Consider the following 26,276-nt stretch of genomic DNA (forward strand, 5'->3'; position numbering starts at 1 on the left):
CAGACTTACTTTGCAAAACCACTCTGAGCTCAGTGTAAAACTTGATATTTCCGTTATTGTTATCCACGGAGAGTCAAATCTTTTAAACCTGGTTAGATTTACTGGCGAGCAGGAGCTCTCAGATCTCATAGAAAATGTCAAACTTTTTTTTTTTAATGTTCAAGCAAATGGGATCTCTTAGTTCTCAATGTGTAGGCGATCAGATTTTTTTGTGACGTTACATTTTCCGTGTAGATTCTGTATAATAAGATGCATCATCGTACATTATTTTGTTCTGTTCATACCTGTCATATAATGTGTAATATAGTGGGATGTTTAGGGAGATTTTCTGCCATTGTTCTCTCTTTCAGTCAAAATTTAAATACAAGTTTTAAAAGGCATCACAGGGAAACTGTTGCAGAAGTTCTGCTTTCATTCATGTACAAAAGAAATGAGGAAAAAAGGTGTCAAGTATATAATTTTCTCTTACCTCTCTTTGTCCACCCTCAGAGGCTATGCAATCGCCAGCAGCAGTGACGACAGAATGAATGAACCTCCCACCTCTCTGGGTCTGGTGCCACATCAGGTCAGACGCTCACTCTCGCTCACATGCATCCACATGTTTTATACTGTGTTTTATACTGTGTGTGTTATTGATGAGGTTATAGTATCCAGGGAGTGAATGTAATGTAGTGCATCTTCAAAAATAGTGCCAAACATACCAGGTGACTTTTTAGGTACACCGATACAATTTAATACAATCTAATATAGAGTTGTTCCGATACAGATACCAGTATCGGAAATGCGTCCGATATTGCTCAAGATTTGGGATCGGGTATCGGCGAGTACGCCAGTCTATGCACCGATCCGATACCATAATCTATGAACCCAGAAAAAAATCAACTTGTTTAACCGGAATATTTTATAATTTTGATATCGTTAATTTATGTTTTTTGTAATTGGCAAACTGAATAATAAAAGACAGTTCTATTGCATTCATTCTCTGTATGCATTTGTTCATGTTTTTAAAGGGTTTAACCTGAGCCAGGCCATACAACAAAGATAGTAATCGTATCACATCCATATGCGGTCAGTAGTAAACAGCTGTTAAATAATGATAATAATAACTAGATATTTGTTTTATCACGCTGGTATCGGATCGGTACTTGGTATTGGCCAAAAACCGAAAGTTCAAGTGTCGTAATCGGCATCGGGAAGGAAACAATTTTATCGGAACACCTCTAATCTAACACAACCGATCTGCTACAAATTCTACATTTATGAAGATATCTCTCTGACAGTGTCAATCCAATCTGAACATTATTATCTTTGTAAAGGTACAAATTATACAGGTAGCTGAGCTGTTGTATTGGATTGCATTAGATTTTACTGGTGTACCTAATAAAGTGACCACTGAGTGTATATGTGTGTGTTTACAATGCACTATTTAGCAAATAATAACAAATTAAAGTAATTTTAAACAATAACACACTTATAGATAAATGACTGCATAAAGCAATGGCATCATTTCACGGCATACAAGAAAACAGGTACATTTAAATGCAGATTTTTTTTAATTAGCCACAAGGTTAGCATCTCTGATGGATACTGAAAGGGTTCCTGAGGAATGCTGAGAGCTGCTGCTTGTTGCTTTGTGTATAATTGGAACACACAAGAGTGTGCATCCTGAGATTGCGAAGCCCTCAATGACGTATGTATATACGTACATATATATATATATATATATATATATATATATATATATAGGATAACAAGTGGTTAAGAGGTACATATTCCAAGCCCATGAACTATTCGAGCAGATCTTGGTGAAGGAGGCAGGAATGTTCTGGCCTTGGTTACATATCTAGCTTTATGAAGCATTACGAACAAGCTCCATTCCACCAAGACTGGCATGTGCAGTATGTACTGTATGTATGCATTATGTTTTAGTTACGCTCTGCAAGGTCAGTTATTGTGTACACCGAATAAACAGAATGTAATAACAGCCCTGCAATACATGCAGCACTTAGCAGTGATGCTTTATTATTTGGCCTGTGTTATATTGAAGTGTATTTCTAATATTTTGTCTACCTCATTTGAGGAGTAGCGAAATATTACCTCCGTACCATACCATACGTACTCAGAACAACACCACTGAAAATGAAAAATCTACATTGAGTACATGATTCAACTACATTCACACAAGTACGGTACTTGTACTAGTGAGTAAAGTAAATGTATATGGCTTTATACTTCTACTCCACTACATTAGTTTTACTTTAGTGTGGTATATTGCTACTCTTACGTAAGTAAAGGTTCTAAATACCCACTTTATCTGTATCATTAGCATCGTTCAGCTTCAGTTTACAGGTAGCCTAACATTAGCAGCTGGCGGTGAATCTGAAGTTCCAGCTGTTGACGTCCTATATCTGTTTTTTTGTTTTTTTTGTGTTTTCTGATTTCAGAGGTCAAAGTCCCTGATTTTTCTGAATCCATCCATAGTTAACACTTCGGAGTTATTAGCAAAAGTAAAACAAGCCTAAGCGACCCCCGGTGACCCCACTCATGCCACATTCTGATTGGCTGTCGTACATACCAGTTGAAAGGGCAAATTAAAGTTAGAAATGTGATGTGTTAAAAAGTTGTCTAACAAAAGGGGATGGTGAAACGTCCTAATATGATGAACTAGACTGTGCAATGCTAATGTACTTTGACTGTGTTTGTACTGCATCCTTTTAGCAGAATCAACACCTTTCTGACAGTGTTATCAACAGTAATGATTCACAAATGTAATATTAATTTCACAATTGTTGTTTGGTAGTACATTACAATGCACAGGGGTTCCTATTTTTGTCATTTTAATGGTCACTCGATGTGTTTAAATTGAAAAATCAGACGCAAACGGACAAGATTCTTAATGAAGAGACTCCACGTACCCTAAAACCTTCACAATTAGGAGAAGATAGAGCTCTTTGCATTGTCTGACCAGAAACGTGAATCTCATTAACTGTGATTGGAAGACATTTTAAAATATGCACTGCAGCTATGCATTTTTATGTTTATTATCTATTGGAATGAATCTTATTCTGTCTTTTTTCATGAATCTGGATGTGCAAAAGTAGAAGTGGGCCAAGGATAAAGCCCTGTGGCTCACCGTAACAGACTGTAACTAGAGTTGAAGTGCTGCTGTTGCGGAGAACAAAATTAATTCAGTTTCAGACGAGCTCTGGAGTTGAGGTCAGACCGGAATTAGCTGGAAGCACTGGGTCATTCAGCTCTTTACTGGGGGAACGTTGGAGCCCAATACATAAACATGATGCATAGTGATAGTCAGCGAGTTGACGAGCTAATACTTCCTGAAGGAAGAAAGAGAACTTCATTCGCGTGTGTGTGCTTTGTGTGTGTGTGTACCTGTGCTTGTTTGAATGTGTGTCCTTGTGTAGCCACTTTTCTATGGTCTGTCTTTTGGATGAGATTAGATTTATACATTTAGTGAATCTTTTAAAAGTAAATTAACTCTGCACATTTCTAATAGTCAGTGGATTTCTTTCACTAATCTATTAGTTGTTTTGATGGAAAAAATATGTCCAAACATAAGTGTGAATATGAGGTCAGAGACGTGTGACAAAAAATCATAATATTAAAAAAATAATTTTCTTATTTGACCATTACCTGCAGGGCAGTCCTACTAAAAACAATTAGTACAATCTTAGTTTGAAAAAGCCTGTATTTAAATGAATATTTTTCCAAGAATGCTTCTCTGCATACACCAAATAGAAGAAGAGTATCTGCAGCTATCGGAGCTGTGCCCTTTAGTTTACTGACTGTTGTCACATACTCAAGTATCTCCCCACCTCCATTTGCATCATCATCAGTATTCATCACCCTGAGAATCTGGATTTCTGCCATTTGCTTGACACCTCCGCTGCTCGTGGTATTTCAACCAAATAATCCAGAGAAAAGTGGCATGCAAATGGGTTGTCGTGTGTGTGTGTGTTTGTGTAGAGAGAGAGAGAGAGAGAGAGAGAGGGAGGGTGAAGACGAGGGGAGGGAATACGTTAATTATGACCGGAGAAAAATGCAGGGTAGATAATATGCATGAGGGTGTAAATGCTTGCATGTGTGTGTGTGTGTTTGTGTGTCCAGCCTGGAACGTGTGTCCCTCCAGCTATCTACTGCCAACACAAACACACTGCAGATGAGTAGTTTGGAGCAGCAGGCTGTCTTTTCCGTGTTGCTACAGTGACAGCTTGTGGTGCTTTACAGAAACTACATGATATCGTATTTAAGTGCCAATACAGGAGCTGTTACCCTTTTTCTTGTATAGATGTCACCACCTTCAACCTTTGACTCTGACATTTGTTGTGTAGTCTTAAAACTTTTCAAGCTCCAAGCCTAAAACTCTCAAAGCAATGTTTTCCCTGACCATCTGCAAAAAGACATGCTCTATGCTTGTTTTAGGGATAAATTAGTGTCTGAGCCCAAACCAGAACAAATAATCTACATTGTGCTGTTATTTTATGTCAAAAAGAGCCTGTCAAGAACAGCTGATAAAACAGTTTTCATGTCCCTAACACAAGTCAAATTACAACACCCTCTATCCTTAGACCCTCAATTTGGATAAGGAAAAACTCCCCCCAAAAAAACCTTAGTGGGTAAAAAATGGCAGCAGGACAGGCAGACATGCAATATCCGTGTTATACAGAGTAAACCATAATATCAAAATTACAATATGGAAAATCAGGTTGACAGAATTATAGATAAAGATTGTAATGACGTGTGTGAAGAATATTATTTCGGGAGCACATTGAGCAACTTCCAGGTGTCGACAAACACACACATATACAGTATACTTCTTTCAAAGCTGTAAATGCTCCTTGTCAGATGCTCAGGCTACAACAACGACAATAACAGGTCTTTATTCCAGTGCTCTAAATCAGTAAGGCGGCAGTAGACTCTATAAAAAAGTTACTGATTTTGCTTTCTTGCATTTCTGACATTCAGCGCCTCAACAACTGTTATTCATTTTTCATGTATTATTATTATTATACACTGTAAAAAATGATAGCTACTGCCAATGGCTGTCTGAATAATTACCGTAAGCAGCAGACACTAGCCAGAAACACATTTTATTTATTCATAAAAACATGCATACCTGGAATCCTTTACTCAAAACATACTGTCTATAAAGGCTGTGTCAAGTCAATTTTATCTGTATAGCCCAAAATCACAAATTTGCCTCAGGGGGCTTCACAATCTGTACAGGATACGACACCTTCTGTCCTTTACAGTGCAACCCTCTCATCAGATAAGGACAAACTCTCCCCAAAAAAACCTTTTAACAGGGAAAAAAATGTAAGAAACAGAGGAGGGATCCCTCTTCCAGGATGGACAGATGTGCAATAGATGTTGTGTGTACAGAGTAACAACATAATGAAAATACAACATGAAAATGTGAACATATGCAGTTGCGTGCAGTTTTATGAAGAGCTAATAGTCTGTTCAAGTCCATCTCACTTGCCCTGCCCACGCTCACCCATTGGTCTGACTCACCTGACTCCGTTGGTTAATTCATCCACTGGACATGTTTGTGCAGCCAATTGTCTTCTCACATTATATGTTATATTTGTACTGCAGTTAATCTTTCAATCCCTGCGTGCCTTTTTACTCCTCTCTTTGTACTTCCTTGAATGCTCCATTTAAGTGGAGATAATCAGCACCTAGATGGGAAGATATAAAAGACATGAAGAAATGAAATGAGCCTCTGGCTTAAAGCTGTTTGATTAAATTAAAATGTCTTGCGAGGTGAAGCATTTTACCACATTCAATTTGATTATCAGTCACAGAGTTAGAGACGTACATCTTAACCCCGATAGCCTGAGGTCACCACAGAGCCTGGTGCCAGTGCACATTTGACCCTGTGAAGAGTAATTGAAATAAGGGTGCATGAAGATGTCACAAGGTTTGCACCCAAATATCCCATCCAAGACTTGAGAGCTTTTTTATTTCCACCCCTGCTCACTCACTTGCTCTGCATCACGCACTACTTTTTCACAAATGTTCGAAATATTTGTCAGTTCTTCACTACCCGATAATTACAGTCAGGAAGTCATTTCGTGCCGCGGTCTGCGTGCGTCATCAGAAAACATAATGGGTGAAGCTTTTATTACAAAAAAAAGAAACAGGAGGATGTGGGTATAAGAGAGGAGGAGGTAAGCAATGAAAGGAATATAGTGGTGACGACGAGTGGGGTTTCAACATGTGTCGCTAAAGAGTTGTTGACGTATGTGTGTGTGTGTGTGGAGGGGGCTCTTTAGACAGTAATCAAGGTAATTAGCCATAATTATTGCAGCCATAAATAGGAGTGAAAGCTTTCAGCAGTGAGAGATGTGATGAAAATGTTTCAGTGAAAAAAGACTGCGGCCTCTGTGGCACCAGAGGGCGCTCTCGGCATGAGTTTAAAATGTGGAAAACATAAAAAGTCAAACTGCCTCCAAATATTTCAAGCACCAGCTTTAATGTTTACTGCTGTACTACTATTACATTTACTTTTGCTTACAAAGAATAAAGGTACCAAGGGTACTTTATTCTCACAAACTGAATACTTTCTTTCCACATTTTTCTCCTGAGGTATCTTGTGTTTTCATTTCTTTATGGTTAGAGACCTTTTTTGTGTTCACATCATTTAAGTGCTGTGATATGGTTTTGAAAGGATTGCCGCTGTGCTATTTGGCTCCTCTGTTTCATGTCAGTTTTTGACGTGTTGATTTCTCTCCCACAGATCCGAGGCTTTCTTTCAAGGTTCGACAACGTCCTGCCTGCGAGCCTGGCCTTTGACAAATGCACTGCCTGCTCACCCGTTGTAAGTATAGCATGTATTGTCACTGAATAGTTCAAATCATGTCTTTTCAAATCCAGTTTGCTAACAAGACAGTGTTTGGACAGAAAGATTGACATGTAGACGCAGATAAACCCGTTCTGAATTACTTATCAGATTAGATTCTGTTTCTATGTAACAACACTGTTTTGAAACACAAATTGCAGCCTTAGCAGAAATCAGGGGATTCCCATCTCTCCCATTTCCACATCATTAAGTCACTAGAGCTGTGTTGAAATGTCGCTCCTTGAGGAATACTGCACACACACACACACACACACGCACGCACACACACGTGCACACACGTGCAGGGAAAAGCTGGTAAAACCATATGGTAACAATCAGGCAGCAGTTGCTCATTGATGTCAGTGACTGTCGTATGAGTGGAATTAGCTCCCACCGCTGCAGTGTGTGTGTGTGTGTGTGTGTGTGTGCACGTAAAGATGGGTTGTTGAAGGGTCCACATATCCCAAATCAGCCAAGCAGGGTGGGAGAAATTGCCTTCGTGTCTCATTGGTCCACAGCCAACTGGCCAATCATTGCCCCAGGTGGCCCTGTGGTTAGCGGCGTCCAGCGATGGGATTGGTTGGTGTACATTAGTGTAAAACCAGGAGGGGGGCAGTAGTTAGAGAGGGAGAAAGTAAAAAGAGAGGGGGGTAGTGAGAGGAAGTGCAGGGCTGAAGAAAGGGTGTTGTTGTGATGAGTGGAGGGCTGGTTCTCTCTCTCTTTCTCCCCTGATCTCAATGCAGTCTTTGTGTCTATAAAGAGGTCATAAAGCCCCAGATCTATCACTTTCATGTGAAGACAGAGCCAGAGAGACACAGAAGGAGAGGCAGAGGAGGGGCGGGGGAGAGAGGGAGGGAGCTGGCTTGCTTGTACTCTAAAAAGTTTAAAGTTTTTCTCCACCTACGCTGCTTCTGAAAGTATAAAGTTCCCCTCCCTCTTAAGGTGTCATGTTTCTGTCCGTGTGACTGATGAGATTATTCGGTCTGTGCGGAGGGTTCATAAGGTTTGATAGGGATTTGGGGGGTAAAGCCCGTGTAGTCGGGAACAATGAACAACATGAGTTGGGAAAGACGATCCTCTGCCGAGGCAGGGATAAAGGTCATGTAGTGAAATTGGTGAATATGTTTTGATTCTGTTAGTCCCACCCACACACATTTTCCCTCTCTGTTTTGCATTTGCTTATCTGCCTTTCACTCTTTTTCTTTTCTAACCAGCCCACTCCCATTTCACCTCCCCTCTTTTCCCTCTCCTCGGTCTTACCCTCTCTCTCTCTCCCTTCCTGTCCCCCCATATCTCCCCTCCCTTTTGTGTGTCCCTCTGTCCATCCATCAGTCCGTTCACTGTAACATGTGTGTGTGTGTGTGTGTCTGTGTGTCTGTCTTTGTCTTCTGTGTGTGTGTGTCTGTCTGTGTGTATCCCTGCCGCAGTCAGCTGTGTGCTGCCAGGTCACTATGGAAACAAAACAATTCAGCCCCTGTCTGGGCTGGAGCAGTTCCTGTAGAGTTGGGGCTTTTTACTCTCTGTGTGTGTTCGTGTGTGTTCGTGTGTGTGAGTGTGTGTGTGTGTGTGTGTGTGTGTGTGTATGTGTGTTTCCTAACTCTCAACACTGCAAGCCAATAAAACTACACACCAAATCTCAGCTGACGTGGCTTTGTCTTAAACCTTGCCAGACACCTCTTACTACAACTACTTGTATTAACACTATAAGTACGCTCACACTATTAATAAGTAAAAACATATTTTACTTTTCTAGTGCAAAGTGTTGAAAAGACCCTGAACTGGTCACTAACACAGATCAGTGTTTCTCTGCTGAGGTACCTTTAATAACTAGAGCTGCTTTATACTTGTAGGAGCCATGAACGATTTCAGAAAGAAGTCATGTTTGTAGTAATGTTAATTTGGGTTATGATGGTTTATATTTTTTGGTGTTGGTATTCGTTAGTGTGTTTTTGATCATGTGATCGTGATGATTTGGGAGATTTGGGTCACATGGATATGGGCGGCTCTCATAGTTAATATAATCAGCTGTTCACCTGGTGCCAGGTGGAAGAGAGGTCGAGTGGGTCTCCGTATTTTTTGTTGACCGCTTTTTTCTTTTCATCGCTGTTGATTGTTCTGAGTTTGTGCACATTATGATAAGTTGATCATTTCCATGAAATAAGATTTTGTTCAAAGTATTTTTTTAATCTCAGTGTATCATTTTGATAGCGCGTCGGTCAAGCGAACCGGGCCCGATCTCAGCCTCTCAGCGCCTTTTAGTTTCCTGAAGTCGCTACAATACTTATACTTGAAATAAAATGTCCAAATATCACAGATAATAAAGATTAAAACTTTCTATTGTAGTTTGGTTTAAGTTTTACGACGGAGTATTAGGGCCACATTGAGGGAAAAAAAATAAATGTGACATTTTGAGAATAAAGTCATAATATTACGAGAATAAAGTCGTAGGTTTACAAGAAAAAAGGTTGTAGTATTATTGAGAATAAAGTTATAATATTATAAAGTAGTGATTTTACGTGTTATTTTAGAGGGGAAATAGAGCAGCGTGCCGCCTGTGTAAAAATGAGGAACGTGGAGCATCTTGTGAAGTTATACTTTAGTATAAGTTTCACAAATAATGAAATACTTCATCTTTTGGCACATCAGCACCACATTATCATAAATATCAGAAAATATTGTGCAAGAAACTGCGTTTATTCCAAAGAAAGAACCACACGGACCTGGGGGAAATTGCCAGTTTTGAGGACGAAACAAGCGATTTAAAGAGCTTTTCTTGGGCTGTGGACAATATTTTCTGATGTTTTTATACCAGCAATCACTTCCACACTAGCTGCAATCTCTGCATAACTAATGTCATAACTAATTTTACAATAAATAACTCTATAGGTTATTTCACTATGTGCTGTTTTTACGTATATACTGTAGACACGTGTGTGTTGTACAGCAACCACAGAGCGTTAACTACACATTCTTTATGAGCTGTGCTTCCTGTAAAGTGTGGCGGTTCTCCAGAATACCGTAAGTGGTTACTCCATGAGTCAGTATGGATTTTTTAAGCCAAGTGTCTAACCTGACGTGTTGACCATGCATCATAACACGGGAAGTCAAAGCCGTTGAGTCACAAGGAAGTGTTTACTCATAGTGTTCAGTAACTGTAGGGCATCATGGCAAAACCACTGACCAACATCTAAGCATTTCATTGATCGTTACACAGCAGTCACTGATTTGCACCGACAGTCACATAATTTAATTGTGTGTCAGTGCAACGCGTCTATATACTTTTAAATATGTGTTCTTCATGTTTACAACTAAAGTTAAAGCCCCTCTGAGCCACTGGGACCACCCAATGTATGTTTGATCTGTTTAAGGATGCTACACACATGCAAGCACGCACATACACATCCTATAGTGTGTGATGCTTTCAGTTAGCATAGATCCACAAACAACTTCAAAAAGAAGTCATCATCACTGTCAAATAAAGCCAGAGGGTAGACGTTTATGTGGCTCCACGAGACAGGAAGCTTTAGGACAAGTGCACATGTACATGTGTGTATACAGATGTGTAGCACACCATCTAATCCAGATGTTGACGGCGTTCCGTGTGTTTGTAGCTCGGCTTAATTGGTGCTATCCGTCAACAGCCCGCAATCACTACTGTAACCCATCAGCGCCTGATTAACACCGCAAAGTCTAGTAAACGTTTCAAGTCCCTTCCGTTCTGCTGCGTCTTCATTATGTTCATGTTTTTATTGCATATTTCCCACAATGCTTTTGGCACAGCACAGTTTTCTAACCCTCTTTAGAAAATTGTTCTATAAATTATTTCTGTTCTTTATCAAGCTGCATCAACTGTACAAGAAAGTAAAAGTGCCAAGCACTTAATTTTGTAAAAAATTGAGGATCTTTAAATACATACAGATGTAGGTACAATTTATGGTCATAATTCACAACCGATCTGATTTGAGTCGGCGAGTTCCTGTCTTTTAAAGCTTTTTTTTTTTTAAATCTGAAACTTCCAAAACTGTGCCATGGGACTGGATACTGTAGAAGTCATTGATCATCATTTTGTCTACTATTCATATGGACATAAGTAGAGGTGAGAATCACCTGAAGCCCCACGATAAGATATATTATCACGATACTTAAGGCACGTTACGATCTTACTGCGGTTTTAAACATTTTGCGATATTGTGATAAGATATATTGCGATTTATTCCCTTTTTTCAATTGTAAATTATGCAGTTTGTCAACATCTGATTTATCTCATAAGATACAGTTTTCATTCTGTTCATCTGAGAGTTTTAAATCACATATCTTGAGGTCAGAGGTCAAGGGACCCCTTTAAAAATGGCCATGCCAGTTTTTCTTTGCCAAAATTTAGCGTAAGTTTGGAACGTTATTTAGCGTTCTTCCTGACAAGCTAACATGACCTGGTTGGTACCAATGGATTTAGAGTTTTTAGTTTCATGTGATACCAGTATCACATTAATAGTTTATTTAAAAAAATATTGATACTTGACGTCTGTGTATCGATACAATATTGTCACGCAAATTATCGCGATACTTTTCTGTATCAATTTCTTCCCCCACCCCTAGACATCAGTGAAGGATGTAAGTGTGTGTGTAACTGTGTGTTGCTTTGAGTGACTTTATTAACTTTATCACAAGATCATCATCACAGTTATCAAGTTGCTTTCTGTGTCATGAGCATCTATATTTCAACAAAGTGGATTTCAGCCGTTAGCGTCTCATGTAACGGATCCCGTGGATGGAAGTGGAGAATCAAAGAAATAAAAGAGGAGGAAGGAAAGAAAAGAGAGGTTGAAAAGATGAACGAGGGACACGTCAGTGTGTATTGTGTGTGGCGTGTCTGGCTCCAAGACTAGACGCCAGGTCAGTCTGCGAACACACACACACTCACACAGACACTGGTGCACACATTGTGTTGATGTCTGAGGTAGAGGTAACCCTACACCTGCAGAGGAGGGTCTGTGGGCGTCCATGAAAGGCTCGGCCAAGCTTAGGAAGGTAGTCGAGAGGGCAGAGGATATCTGTGTGTGTGGTGTGTTTTGGAAAGAAGGTGTGTGTATTTGAAGTCAGTACTGGTGGGAGATCAAGGTAAACATGCCAGCGGGATTGCAGAGGTGCTGAAATGTGGTGTTTAACAGGTTGAGCCTAAATGGACCAGAGCGACAAGGGTGCATTTTTTATTTTATACCATTAAAAGATTATTATCATCTGCTTTTGAGAGAAAGTTGCTCTTTGCCATCTCATAATGTTTTGGATTTAAGTGGACAAGTCGTGATGCATTAGCGTGACTCAGACCTCCACAAAGTGTACACATCAGACTCAAAAAATGATTTTAAGCAGGCATGTAACTTTCAGAAATGTCTGTAATGTTTTACTTGAAAGTGCAGTGAAAGGTGAAGAAGTACATTTATTTAAGCTTACCTTTTCTACCCTTGTGACTTGAATCAGACCTTTCAAGGGAAATTACTTCTACATCTTTCAACCATCCTCCATCAAAGTCTATAACTTGCTGTAGTGTTAATGTATAGCATTTATAGGTAGTCGCCTCAGTAACACACACAAAACACAGGTACTTCTTTTTCTCTGTTTTTGTCAATTTTGTCAAGTACTCTGTTGGTTCCAAATCATTACAAAAGTGGTGTTAATGCTGGTCAACTGTTGTTTACACATTGATTTAAATAGAGAGCAGAAGTGTAAAACATATAGGCTCCAAAATATGGTACTCAATATGCACCTTGGACTAATACAGTATAGTAATTGCCTGTAGTGGAAATGTTTCAGTTAGAATGGATGCATTGTTACTAGGGCTGCCAATCTATTAAAATATTTAATCAAGATTAATCGCATGATTGTCCATTGTTAATCGTGATTAATCGCAAATTAATCACACATTTTTTTATCTGTTCAAAATGTACCTTAAAGGGAGATTTGTCCTGTATTTAATATTCTTATCAACATGGGAGTGGACAAATATGCTGCTTTATGCAAATATATGTATATATTTATTATTGGAAATCAATTAACAACACAAAACAATGACAAATATTGTCCAGAAACCCTCACAGGTACTGCATTTAGCATAAAACATATGCTCAAATCATAACATGGCAAACTGCAGCCCAACAGGTAACAACAGCTGTCAGTGTGTCAGTGTGCTGACTTGACTATGACTTGCCCCAAAACTGCATGTGATTATCATAAAGTGGGCATGTCTGTAAATGGGAAACTCGTGGGTACCCATAGAACCCATTTTCATTCACATAACTAGAGGTAAGAGGTCAAGGGACCCGTGCCAGTTTTTCTTCACCAAGATTTAATTTAGCGTAAGTTTGGAGCGATATTTAACCTCCTTCACGACAAGCTAGTATGACATCAATTTCTTAGGTTTTCTAGTTTCACATGATAGATAGAGTTTCTGAGCCCGCTACAACCTAAAAATCGCAAGTTACGTTAATGCCTTAAAGAAATTAGTGACGTTAAAAGAAATTTGCGTTGACATGTTATTATCACGTTAACTTTGGAAGCCCTAATTGTTACTCTTATGCTTTTCCTGTTAAATCACATAAGATTGTTCTTTTTTACGTGTGTTTTTTGTCCAGGTCCTGGAAAGCTATGAGAGGGAAGGTTTCAACTTCCTGTCCAACGTTTTTAATTCTTCCCACTCATTCCTGGAAGACCTGACGGGGCTGACGCTGCTGCATCAGGAGACGCAGGCTGCAGAGGTAAATCACACTCATACTGTATACACCTTCACAAACAGGTACAGACACGCACACAGAACCTGCTGCACTAAGAGACACAGGCCGCTGTGTCAACATGTACATGGATAAAAACACCATGTCGTTCTCAATGCACGCACAACACTGTTTGGTTAAGTGCATTTTTTATTTTTTTTTCTCTCAACCAAGTTTTACGAGAGAAAATCATATTTATCTATCTTGCAATGTTATGTATTTGATGGTCAGCTCAGGAGGTCAGGAGCTGCTGACCTTGAGTGGGAGGAAACGCTTTGAGCAACTTCTAAACCTGACCGACGTGCACTTTGTAAAGGAGACGCAGGACTCGGTGGAAGCCTTGCCCATCTTTCTGGCAGAGGTCACTAATAAACGTTAAAAGCACTGCAGAGGCGAGGCGCCAGGAGCGGATGGAATTTGCTCTGAGAGGCTGAAGGTTGTGCTCCAGTTATCGGAGTATCACGCTGCTGAGCCTTCGGAAATCTTTATGTTGGAGATGATGCAAGCGTCCTGTATGGATCCTTGGCCACACAGTCTACATGTATTGCTGTGGATGGCTCATGATGGTGTTCTTTGGGGTGACTTGTGGGGGGGTACTGTAAGAATATGTGGTGTCGCGGCCATAACTACACCGAATCTGGTAGTGAGTGCTGTGTTCGTATTCTAGGCAATAAGCACGTCCTCAGTGGGCATTGTGCTTCACCGAAGTGGTCCCTTGTCACCAATTCCTTTTTTTTTAATAGGGCAAGATCTTTCGGCAAAACTGAGGAATAGAGAGCGTCCACTTTGGTCATCTCAGGATTGTATCTCTGCTTTTTGCAGATGATGTAGATGTTTACCTTGCACGGCAGCTTGATTCTCGCAATGTCACAGGATCACACGAGATTAGTTATTTTGTTTCTGTTGGTTTGATTGACAGATGGTTCATCCAATCACCTGCCAAGTCCTTTTTGAAAGTGCAAACAGTTTCCAACGACGGCTTCTCAGATGGTTCCGTGAAATGAACCGTCTGACAGGGTCAGGTTAGTAGGATGTAGGGATGGTGCGAGACCAAGTAGGTGGGTCCACCTCAAAGTCTCAGACGGTTGTCTTCAGAAAATAGTGGAGATAATGGTGGAAATCCTTTTAATGGGGTAGCAACTTGCTCCCAGCCCTTATACAGTTCTTGGATTTCTTCACAAGTGAGGGGTTGCTTCCAAAAGCCCATACTAACATGCTATTTAGTACATTAAAACAGTATGTGATATGTTTTAGTATGTCCGAAACCTTAGTATGAAACCAATAGAACGTGAATTGCATACTATTCCTGGTGAAATATTACAGTATGCAACGCTGGACATTACGGCGGCATAAATATCCCAAAATGCAATGCGGTAGTGACGACACCGTTCATAGCAGGTGTTAACGGACAGCTCTGTAACATCAATACGCTTCAATTTAAGTGTGAGTATAAGATTTTGCTTTGCTTGGCGTAATATATATTATAAATTAAGACTTTGATTCTCACAAATCGTTGTTTTGGTCACATGAGGTTGGCACGGGGTTACCATGGTTACTCGTCTCCAACCGGCAAGCAGGCTCTCAGGACGTAAATCACTGCTCAGTGTGTTCAAAAAGATACATACTACTGTTCATTCACACAAAAGCATGTTGAACGACAGTACACATATTGGGGATGTAGTGATTTCAGACGCAGGCAGCCAGGGTAAGACAGAGTATGACAGGTGAAACGGTGCAGCATCTGCAATGTACATTAAAGGGATTCAATAACCATGGTGGACCTGAATAAGGGGCAGTACATGAATGGTAGATAGAGTTTACCACGGAGCTGAGCTTTTATGACCCTGAGAAGAAGTACATACAGAATCCTTCCTACAGTTTCAAAAACATCTGTGTCCTCTTGTGGAAACTATTGTAGGAGTTTCATTAGTAGGATTTCTCACATTAAATGTTTAATAGGAGCGAACTCAAAGGCAGAGAGATATTTTTGTCCCGTAACCTTGTTGTAATTACTCTGTTGCCGTGGCAGCACACAGTTGATGTCTATGGAACAACGAGCATCAAAAAGTTCCAGCAAACATCCAGAAGACTCGGTGGTGGAATATGGGTGGTTTTCCTCAAGACTCCCCTCTGACATGAGACAGAGAGGGAGAGGAGGAGGAGGAGGAGGAGGAGGAGGGTCTGGTCATGGCGAGCTGTGGGAAAATCCCACGTACTTTCTCCCCAACTCCTACTCATAACACAGATGGAGGAGGGGAGAAGAGGAAAGCAAGGACGCACGAGGGAAAGGAGGGGGAAAAAGGAGCGTAGATAAGAGAAAGAGTGGAGGGAGAGAAGAAGAGGAGAAAGAGTGGAAAGCAATAAAAGAGAGTAGGAGCTAGTGAATAAGAATATATATATCTTTTCTCTCACTCTTTCCATCCCTCATTCCCTCTCCTGCTATCCATCTTCACCTCATCCACTCATCATTCTCTCTATCTCTTACGATTGTTCCTTCCCTCTCTATTCACCCCCCTTTCCTCTCTCTCCGTTGATGAAGTGTGTTGAAGAGTCTGGCGTAGGTCCCATCCTCCTCAATCAGAACATGGAGAGATTGTTTTGATTGCTCAGCCCACTAGCGCCAGAAGTCTTAGCGCCTGTTTCCTGTACACAGATTAGCTATTCCAAAAACTACTGCACTTGGAGGACGTCCCTTCAAGTTTTTTTTTTTCCTTTTCCAGGAAGGGACAGAAGTTCTCCCGCTCCTGAAAGCATATTATTACTTATTTCATGCGGGAACCCACTAGAAACAGGCCTGTGGCTCATTTCAGATCTTGTCCCATATTTTAAGAAGTAGCGGCCCAAAATAATAATAATTCTCAATGTAAAAATTAGGGGTTTAAAGGGTACTTGCGGGATACCTTTTTTTTATGTGTTGGAATTGTATACAGCTATGAGTCATCATTGGATGACGACTATCGCTTCCAGTGGCTTATTCACCAACTCGTTGCTTCTAGAAGGTTTTTCCTGAGTACTTTCTTCCGAAGTTTGACGTACTGTAGGTCTGTGTTGGTTTGGTGCTGGTTTGTTGTGTTGGTTTTATACTCCAAAATGCTCGTGCATAGATTTAAATGAATTGGCATGTTGTTGTTATTCTTTTACAATACTCTCTTCTTTCCCTAAAGCGTGGTACTGAATTCATCACAACCCATGTGTGTATCTGTGTGTGTTTTTTGCGCGTTCAAGTGTGTGTAACCAGTCTAAACTATAATCTACGTCACCAGATAGCAGTACTATGTACTTATGGCCTATTTCGGGCGAGTTTGTAACCTGAGAAGTACTTTTTATGTGGTCACCACAGGGTTTTTGGGGGAGTTCAAGTTCGGTAAAAGTTAAGACTGACTGAAAGCTGTGTATGTGTGTGTGTTGGTGTGTGTGTGTGTGTGTGTGTGAGCGTGCACAAATCAGTGTGAATGGCTCCTTTGTGAGATCAGCCCGATTGGGATTTTCTAACTCTGGTGGGAGCATTGCAGAGTGGAAAGTGTACTATGAATTTGACGTCTGGCAGATTAGTTACATGTATTTTAAAGTTTAGTATGCAACATGCTGTATCTTTAGTTGAGCGGTGAGGAAAAATAAACATGACAAACCATTTTTAAATATTCATGGCATGATCTGTACTTGTACTGGATTTTTTTACTCTACAATTTGGTATGGCCTGTTTCCTTATATACTGCAGTCCTTGTAACCATTGCCTCCACTGTCACTCCCCAGAGGCCTCAGTATACTTAAAACTGTAAAACAAAGTGCCTGTCAGATTGTCTAACAAGTCTGAAGCCTCCTTATTGGCGGCAATTGCTTTCATAAACAAGACAATCTGAGACCTTTCCAGAAAAACAAGCTTGTTTCAGTTCGTATCCACAAACGCCCCAAAATGACATATGTCAACGCTCCATTGACAAAGCCCTCTAGTGGCTGCAGGAATCAGAGATTTGTAACGGTTTTGGAAAGCTCAGACAAAAATGATGTCGTCCTCCCAATCGTCGTTTAATTTGGCTGAATTCTTGGGAAAGAGATCAGGGAGGCAGTGTGATGCAGCCAGGAAGAGGTTATGACGGCAGGCTCCGAGCGTGGCCATTTGGAATAAGTACAAAAACTTTTGCCCGGTATAAATCATAGACTGAATATAAAGATGGAAGACATAACAGCTCCCCAAAAGAGAAGCCAAAACATCTCTATCGCCCCCTGGTGGCTGGCTGCAGTATAGGTCATGAATCCCGCTCCCTCCATGTTAGCGGATGGCACATGGTACACGTCAAATACATTTTGATTTCTGTCATTTTAGGTAGTTCTTACCATACTGATGTTTGTTCAATTGTTAATTTTTCTGATAAGTTTGGTTTTAATTAGTTATTCGATGCTATAAAAAGGGGGTGTAAGGTCATGATTGACAGCTTCTCTGAGTGAAGTATTCGCAGAGCTGGAGGCTCGAGAAGAGATGTAACTTTAACTTTCCATAACCGTCACAAGTCTGTGTAATAGAACATTATGTCAATTTGATCATAAGTCATACAGTATTATGATTAGTTGGGGCGGCTGTGGCTCAGAGGGTAGAGCAGGTCGTCCACCAATCGGAAGGTCGGTGGTTTGATCCCCGGCTGCTCCAGTCACATGCCGATGTGTCCTTGAGCAAGACAATTAACCCTAAATTGCTCCCGAAGGCATAGCCATCGGTGTGTGAATGAGTGTTTAGATTAGATCCTGATGGGCAAAGTTGGCACCTTAGCAGCCTCTGCCATCAGTGTATGAATGTGTGTGTGTGAATGGGTGAATACTGACATGTAGCGTAAAGCACTTTGAGTGGTCGGAAGACTATTAAAGCGCTATATAAATGCAAGTCCATTTACCATTAGTTGTTGTGTCTTTCTAGCCAAACATCTACCATGGTGCTAACGTAGCAGCTAGTTGGCTCACGCTAGCAAGCTGCGGCCGTGCTCGGCTCGTGATTGGCCCGGTTGGGTGTGTGGGCGGGACTTCAATAGAGCGGCTCCACCCCCCGTTCAGTACTGCTCAGACTCTGGGGCCAAATGACGTCAAAATCTCAAGATGGCAGTCCACGTATCCGGGATATTTTGGCTTCAATTTTGTACAGTGGGAGGAAGTGGAGACGCGTCGTCCATCTTTATAGACAGTCTATGGTATAAACCCGTCGTACGACCCAGTTTGTTTGAAGGATACTGAGGCCTTTAGACTGCCACATACTTTTGACAAGTCATTTAGTTGGTTAAATGTAGTAAAGCATGATTAACATTTAACAAATTGACCAACCATAATAGAAACACCTGTTCACCAAAGCTAAGAAGTGTCCGATCTGCAGTCAGCTAACACAGGTGAGATGGCACACGTTGGACAAATAAGATCGATCCCCCCCAATGCATGTTCAAGCTAATCTAAAAGGGGTGTTAGAGGGGTCACCTGAACTGTACTCAGCCCATTTAAACAAATGTTAGACCAGGTATCTGTGTCGTAGTGCAGATACGTGTTGGCGTGTCAGAACAGGGTGTTGTGTTGGCTGATTAGCTTTCGTGAGTGTAACCTCCCTGTACTGTAAAGGGCTGGGTCGGACAAATCAACACACGCACAACACTCAAAGAGCCTGAGAGGAAGTGAGTTTCTGTACAGGATGTTGTAGCTCTCCTCCGACGCACCCATCCGCTGTCTTTGGCTTGGCAGATTAAATTATATAAAATACTGTATATATTCATCCATACAGACACATAAAGAGGTCAGGCTAATCCTTACAATGTAAGAAAACAGAGGAGATGGATTTTCTCCATATAAAAGCTAGTGTTATTATAGCCCTTTTATAATATTAGCCCAATATAAAAGGGCTAAACACAGTATGAAAACCTACACATAATGATGATGTGGTGCCTTTGCTTCTGTACAAATGAGGTGAATGTTATAGAATCATACAGTAATTGTAGAGAGGGAAATGTTATTTAAAGGTCTAATTGATAACATTTTTATGTAGACATATTAAAAAAAATAAAAAATAAAATACATCCACAAAGCCTTTCGAAAGGTGTAGAATAAAAGTATGACTTTTCCTGAAAAAAATGATTATGATTGTGAATTTATCATTTTAAAAAAATGTGCGGGTCCAAAATGAATGTTTTGTTAATCTCTGTGGAAGATATCTGACATTTGGTTCCCACTTCTAACAAGGCTTGTAAGCCAATAGTAAAACGACGTTGGTATCACGTTGGTATCACGTTGGTACCTCTGTGTCGTCAGTTAGACACGGATAAAAAACAAATAAATGGCTGAGATTGACGGTAAATGCCTGGCAACGACTTGTTGTGAAGTAAATGCAATGGAACAGGGGAGGGAGAATGTGATATCTAGTGGCTGAATGTTATCAATAGCACCTTTTAAGGTAAAATAGTATTTAGTGACTCTTTATTGCACTTTCTCACATTCAATTGTAAACAAAGTAGAGCTGCATGATTAATCAATTAGTTGTTAACTAGAAAATTAATCCCCAACTATTTTGTTTAGCGATTAATCGGTTTGAGTCATTTTTTAAGAAAAAAAAGTCAAAATTCTCTGATTCCAGCTTCTTAAATGTGAATATTTTTGGTTTATTTACTCTTCTATGACAGTAAACTGAATATCTTTTGAGTTGTGCACAAAACAAGCTATTATAGTGCTTTGAGAAACACTGATCGACATTTCTCACCATTTTCTGACATTTTATAGACCGAACAACTAATCGAGAAAATAATCGACAGATTAATCGACCGTGAAAATAATTGTTGTTTGCAGCCCTAAAACAAAGTAATAGGTCAGGTTTTGTATTTGTTCTTCCCAGTTCTGTTAGGGAGAACAGTTGTAGTAGTTAAAATGCAACTGTGAGTTTTCAGCCTTCAGAAATCCCCCTACCATTGAAAAATAACGTGTAACTGTATCTTCCCAGTGCAGCCATATTCATGTGATATGAGAGGAAGCCTCTCACAATCACTGGTCATTCTTCATATTATATATTCCTAGCATCATTTTCAGTAAGCTTGCGTGTATGCGTGTGTTCCCGCACACATTAATCTGTCTGAATGTGAATACAGAGGATGTGTGACCCTCTCAGCACAAAGAGTCTTTCTACAGAGTTCATGCTCCACTCCCTTCCACCTACTTCAACTGTGAGCGCTGCCAGTAAGTCACAAGATAAAGACGTTTGCGTTGAACTTCGAGAAGAATGTGTCACTTGTCACACTTTTTTTTTCCTTTTTTGGTTTGATCTTGTGACACGGTTTTTAAGTCTCATTTGAATAAAATGACAGCTCCAACTCCTAAAACGTGACCAACGAAACCCTTTATGGAGTAACGGATCTACTTGGTATGATTTTTTGTCCCGTTAGGATTCAGTACGGAATTGGGTAACACAGAGAGTTGTTGAGGGTGTAACCCATCTTTGTACAACCTCATCATATCACTATCGTATTTTGAAATGAAATCATTGTCACATTACCTCAATCCCTTCTTAATAATACAAGACCTTCCTGGAAGTGTCCAGGTCCAAGACTCCTTGGGGGTTTGAGGCCCCCAATTTGTTTTGTAGCCGATACTCCAGATATCCAGGGCAACTTATCATGAGATCAGTGTCTTGCTCAAGAACAGTTCAACAAGACACATTAACAGTTGGGAGTATCGAATACATAGTGATTTAATTTCAGGGCAATCTCTCTGCCAATTCCAAACTAAATCATTTGGTTTTCAAAGACGATGCACTGAGTTTGAACTTTTAATAACATTTTTAAGATAACCTGTGTCTTGATAAAAATCCCAGGTCTTGACACTTTCCTCTTTTTGGCCCGATTCCAGTAAACAGAGGCAGTAAAATATATAGACACCTCTGTTACTCCAGATCTGTGCGTTTGTCTGTGCGCCATCAGATGCCACTAATCATCACCTTGAGTCATGCTAATGGCCCGAAGGAGCGGAGGTTACCCAACCACCCACGCTCGGCCCCGCTCCGCTCTGTGCTTCTCTACGTAAAACAGTGTGCTGACGATAAAGTTGATTTAGTTATGTTGGCTCGTCACCCAGCAGCTTGGAAAAAACACAAGTGTGAGCATGTATCCAAACACACACACACACACACACACACACACACACAGTAACACAGACTCTCACCAGTCACATGCTCCTTTCCTCCTTTCTCCCTCTCTCTCTCTCTTTCTCACCCCCACATAAACACACAGTTGAGCGTCAGAGGGCCCCATGTATGTCAGAGCTTTATCCAAACACAGCTACGGTTGCTACATGCTACAATTATTACCAGATGGACTCGGGGAAAACATATTAAGTCTGCTTTTTCATTAGCACACTGCACAACCTCCTGTGAGACTGAGAGATGGAGAGAGAGAGAGAGAGAGAGAGAGAGAGAGAGAACGGTGGAAGGAGAGTGAGGGGAGACAAGAAGTGTTATTAGAAATTTCAAATCATGCGCAATTGACCCTCGTCGACCATTGTCCCTGAATGGTTTTATATTTTAATTTCCATTTTTTCCCATTTATTTCAAGGTTTTTTTGTGTTGCTATGTTTTCAAAACATCCAGTTTGATGTCTGTTTATATCAAAGGCTAACCCCACCACACCAAAACTACAACTTTACCTTCGTCACTAAAACAAGCAGCAGTTACATGTATTGGAAATGCTGCAAAAAGTTACTTAGTTAAAGCTTCAGAAGGCAACACGTTCTTGGCATCATTGGGCAAAACTTCCATAATAACCTTTCAGCATATTGCATCATCTTGTAGTGTACTGTTTAACTGTGAAATGAGAAAGTTTGTGACCCGGCAGCCATGTTGAGATCAGTTGAGGAAATACCAAGCACCGCCCACCAGCCGGAGCACGGCCAATAGGAACGCTCTCTCTCTTTGAAATGAACTGTGATTGACCAAAGTCTCCCGTCATGTGCTAGATTTTTTAAAGCCTGAAAACAGAGCTATGAGGAGGTGCAGAAGTCTAGTTTTCTCTCAGAGCACTTGAATTAAAACATGCTGAATGGTTATCATATTAGAGGAGTAATGTCTACCTGAGCAGAGAATGAAGTCACTCTCCCTCTGTGTGTGTTGTAATTAGAGCTTCTCTGTGCTTTGTTGACATCGTCGGTCCGGTCGCGTGTTCTTTTAGTGCATGTGAGTGTGCCCCGTTGGCTAGCTCATGTTTGCATTGTTAGCACCGTTAGCTGCGAGCTGCCAGCTCAGACGTTGCCATGTTGAGAGCCGTGTAGCCGGTAAAGCCAGCAATTACTTGGAAGGAATTATTTGGACTTTTCATAATTACTACCAAACCACAGAGTTCTTTCCAGAAAACCTACAAGGAAATTATTAGAAAAATATTTTGACATTACGGACCGGGGAAACACCTTCTATCATTTCTTCTCACATTCATCCTGCATGCGTTTTATCTATATATAGCAAACGTAAAATACACACACGCACACGCACACGCACGCACACACGCACACGCGTATGCCAGTGTCATCATGTATCAGTGGTACTAAGCAGGTGTGTATTCATGTCCTGTATGTATGCCAGCTATGCCTGCCTGACATCTATTGCGCTGCTAATTATAAATGTGTGCTCTACTTGCAGGGATGCATGTCAGTCATGTGCAGACACATCACACCTCCTGTGCTTCCTTTCTGTACATAGTTTCTCGCTTTTTCTCCCTCTGGATCGCAGGCTCTCTCTCACACACACATGCACACATATTTTCAGTACTATACATAGTTGGTCTAAATTTCCATCGTTCTTTACAGGCTAAACTCAGAAGCTTTATGTCAGTCTTTGGCTTGACTTATAACCTCGCTTGCTAACCTTTCCTAACCGTCTCCGGAATGTTTGAAGGTTTTTTCTCCCCTACGGATGCGATTATATTTGGTAGTACAGATTCCTGGGTGGCTATATTTGTGAATAATTCTTAACTTGACAACTGTCTAGGGATTCTAATTTTTAAAAATGTCCTTAACCGATAACCGACACTCATTAACCGTTAACTGACTTTTTGCCTTTTGCCTCGCATGCAGCGGTGCGCCAGCTGCAGTGTATGATCAGAACAGAGATACAAATAAATAATAATAATAAAATATACTCATACTAATTTTACTCCATTCGTTCACCTTTTTATAAGAATCCTACTTAGTTCAAATTTTTCCTGGACATCAGAGGGGAAGAACCATCTGTTATGCCAGGAACACACTACACGAGGATCAAGCCGATTTCTCCTATTAAACATGTTCAGTATTTATGATCCTATATCCTGTTGTGTGGGGAAACCCGAGGACAGCCAATGACACAGTCATGTGGGAAAGAACGACAGCCAATTGGGAACCAAACTAACTGAAGAAGGAGGGGTGACAACCGAAGTCGTGGCGGCCGCAGCTAATTCAAAACGCAAAGCATAAAGTAGTAGTAACATGGACCTCAGAAACAGAGGACCAACGTGTTGATTTGTGGCAACAACACAAGTGTTTATTTATCATGTCTCCATGACTTCATCCCTTATTTTTTTCTTTTTTCTTTGTGAATTTTCAGTACAAAGTAGTGCAAAAACTAACATTGCGAATGCTTGTTTGTTTACACTAAAGTCACATTTGATTGCAAGAGATTTTGCGAGTCGGGAGTTTTGTTGTTCACGAATCTGTTAGTGTGTGGTGTGCTGTTCTGGCCAAATCCTTGCACACCACATACTATAGGAACAAAACAGTTAAATTTATCATAACATGTTGTTATGTGTGGGGTCTCTCACATTTTAAATATCTTTCAAGATTTGAAAAATCTTTTAGTGTGGGCCAGCCTTTAAATAATACACCTTCTGTGTCGGGGCAGATACTCATCAGGTGGGCCAGCTACAGTATGTCATCATTCCTTTAATCCCCCTCCTCCCTTCTCCGTTTCTGTAGCTGAGGTAATATGAGTCTAGCGTAGCCGCTCAGTGTTTCCCTTATTGCAGGGTGCTATCTTAAGCAAAATACCAGTCAAATATAAATACCTAGGATACATACAGAACATATTCAAATTATTTAGATATACAGTCAGTGATGTATTTTGTTCTTTTGTCTCATTTTGGCACCATAAGAAGCCAAAATCTTACCATATATATATATATACACACTGTATATAACTCTCTTTTGCATCATATTCATCATATTCAATACTTTTCCATATGGTATGGAGGTAAGAGAGATTAAATAGATGAAGAGGGTAGTGTGAAAAATAGCAGGTGATAAGATCTGAACCTCTTTGGCCAGCACATTGCTCCACTACAGAGGGATACTACTTTGGTGGGCTGTATCTTATTAATACACTTGTACACAGGGATGGAGCCGGTGAGGAGGTGTACTGTAGGTGGGGGGTGGGGGTGGGGGGGGGGCAAAGGGTACGCATGGCACCCTGGACAGCTGTCTGGAGCCCAAAGGGGCCCATTCAGAATTACCAATCATTAATCACAGGGGAGTTATTTTCACAAGTCATAAATAGGACCAATAAAGTCAACTTTTCCTTCACTATGTGGGAAAACTTACAGCGGGCCTGCTCCTATACATGGTCTCTCCTCTCTGGCGCCAGTCAGTCCAGATTGATGCCTTCTTCTGGCCTGGCAGCTGGCAGCGTGCCGGACAGACAGACAGACAGACAGATGAGTAGTAGTCTAGCCGTCCCTGTTTAGCTCCCACTCTTCTACCTCTTCGGTAGCTTTCAACGACTATTTCTGTATGTCGGCTTTGCACTTTTACAGTTGACTTCCACTCCACACCTCAATCACTCACTCACTCACTCACTCACTCACTCACTCACTCACTCACTCACTCACTCACTCACTCACTCCCTATGAAAATACATTCTTTAACATGGACATTTTGATATTAGATAAAAAGAAAAGATAAAAAGATCAATACATTTTATAATCCACGTTTTATATACTGTATGCCTCTCCACCTTTATGTTGAAAAATAATATTAAAAAAATTAAATATTCGTCCCAATTTAATGATGCCTTCAAACGGGGTCATGTTAACCTTGTTTACCCCTTTGAACGCCTCACTGATATCCCAAACTTTCTAAGTCCAATTTTGTTCTGATTGTGTGAGCCCATGGATGTTGTTTTTGTTTTTAATTTCTTTTTTAATTACGTTTGTTGTCTACTTAGCATGACATTGAAATGCAGAAGAAAAAAAAAAATCATTCACTATTTTTGAAAAGAGAACAAGACAACATCTATTTTGTTACTCAAATTGCCTAGCAACCTATTTCTCATGACTTACTGGGTGTTCAGCCAAATCGGCCTTGTTGCACGTTGTTGAGGGAATAGTTGTTTACAGGTGTGAAAAGTGATCCAGGGAGCCCAGTCTGAGAAATAAAGGATTTTGAAGGTTATCAGCCGCCAAAACACTGGACAACAATTTACAAGAATAACTGTTATTATGCTGCCAATCATTTTAGCCTCCACCGCAACGATATCCAGGTAAATCTCCATGTTACAAAGCAATCTACCAATAATGTGCACTTACACATATGTAAATGTCCATTACACATAGGATGGAATGTAATCCTGTAGGATACAATTTCATAAAGATCTTGAACTAATTGAAATGTGTAGAAATGTCACA

At 40.5% G+C, this 26,276-nt stretch overlaps 1 protein-coding gene across 2 annotated transcripts in view; it reads left to right on the forward strand.

Annotated features, from left to right (window-relative positions):
* Positions 1-26,276, forward strand: part of atg7 (ATG7 autophagy related 7 homolog (S. cerevisiae)) — a 74,115-nt gene that overhangs the window by 26,423 nt on the left and 21,416 nt on the right. For both annotated transcript variants that reach the window (XM_074643629.1, XM_074643639.1), the window contains exons 16-18: positions 490-565; positions 6,761-6,841; positions 13,492-13,614. In XM_074643629.1, coding sequence (XP_074499730.1) covers positions 490-565; positions 6,761-6,841; positions 13,492-13,614 — 280 coding nt within the window. The remainder of the gene's footprint in view (positions 1-489; positions 566-6,760; positions 6,842-13,491; positions 13,615-26,276) is intronic.

The sequence above is a fragment of the Sebastes fasciatus genome, chromosome 1, assembly GCF_043250625.1.
Source record: "Sebastes fasciatus isolate fSebFas1 chromosome 1, fSebFas1.pri, whole genome shotgun sequence".
Lineage (NCBI taxonomy): Eukaryota > Metazoa > Chordata > Actinopteri > Perciformes > Sebastidae > Sebastes > Sebastes fasciatus.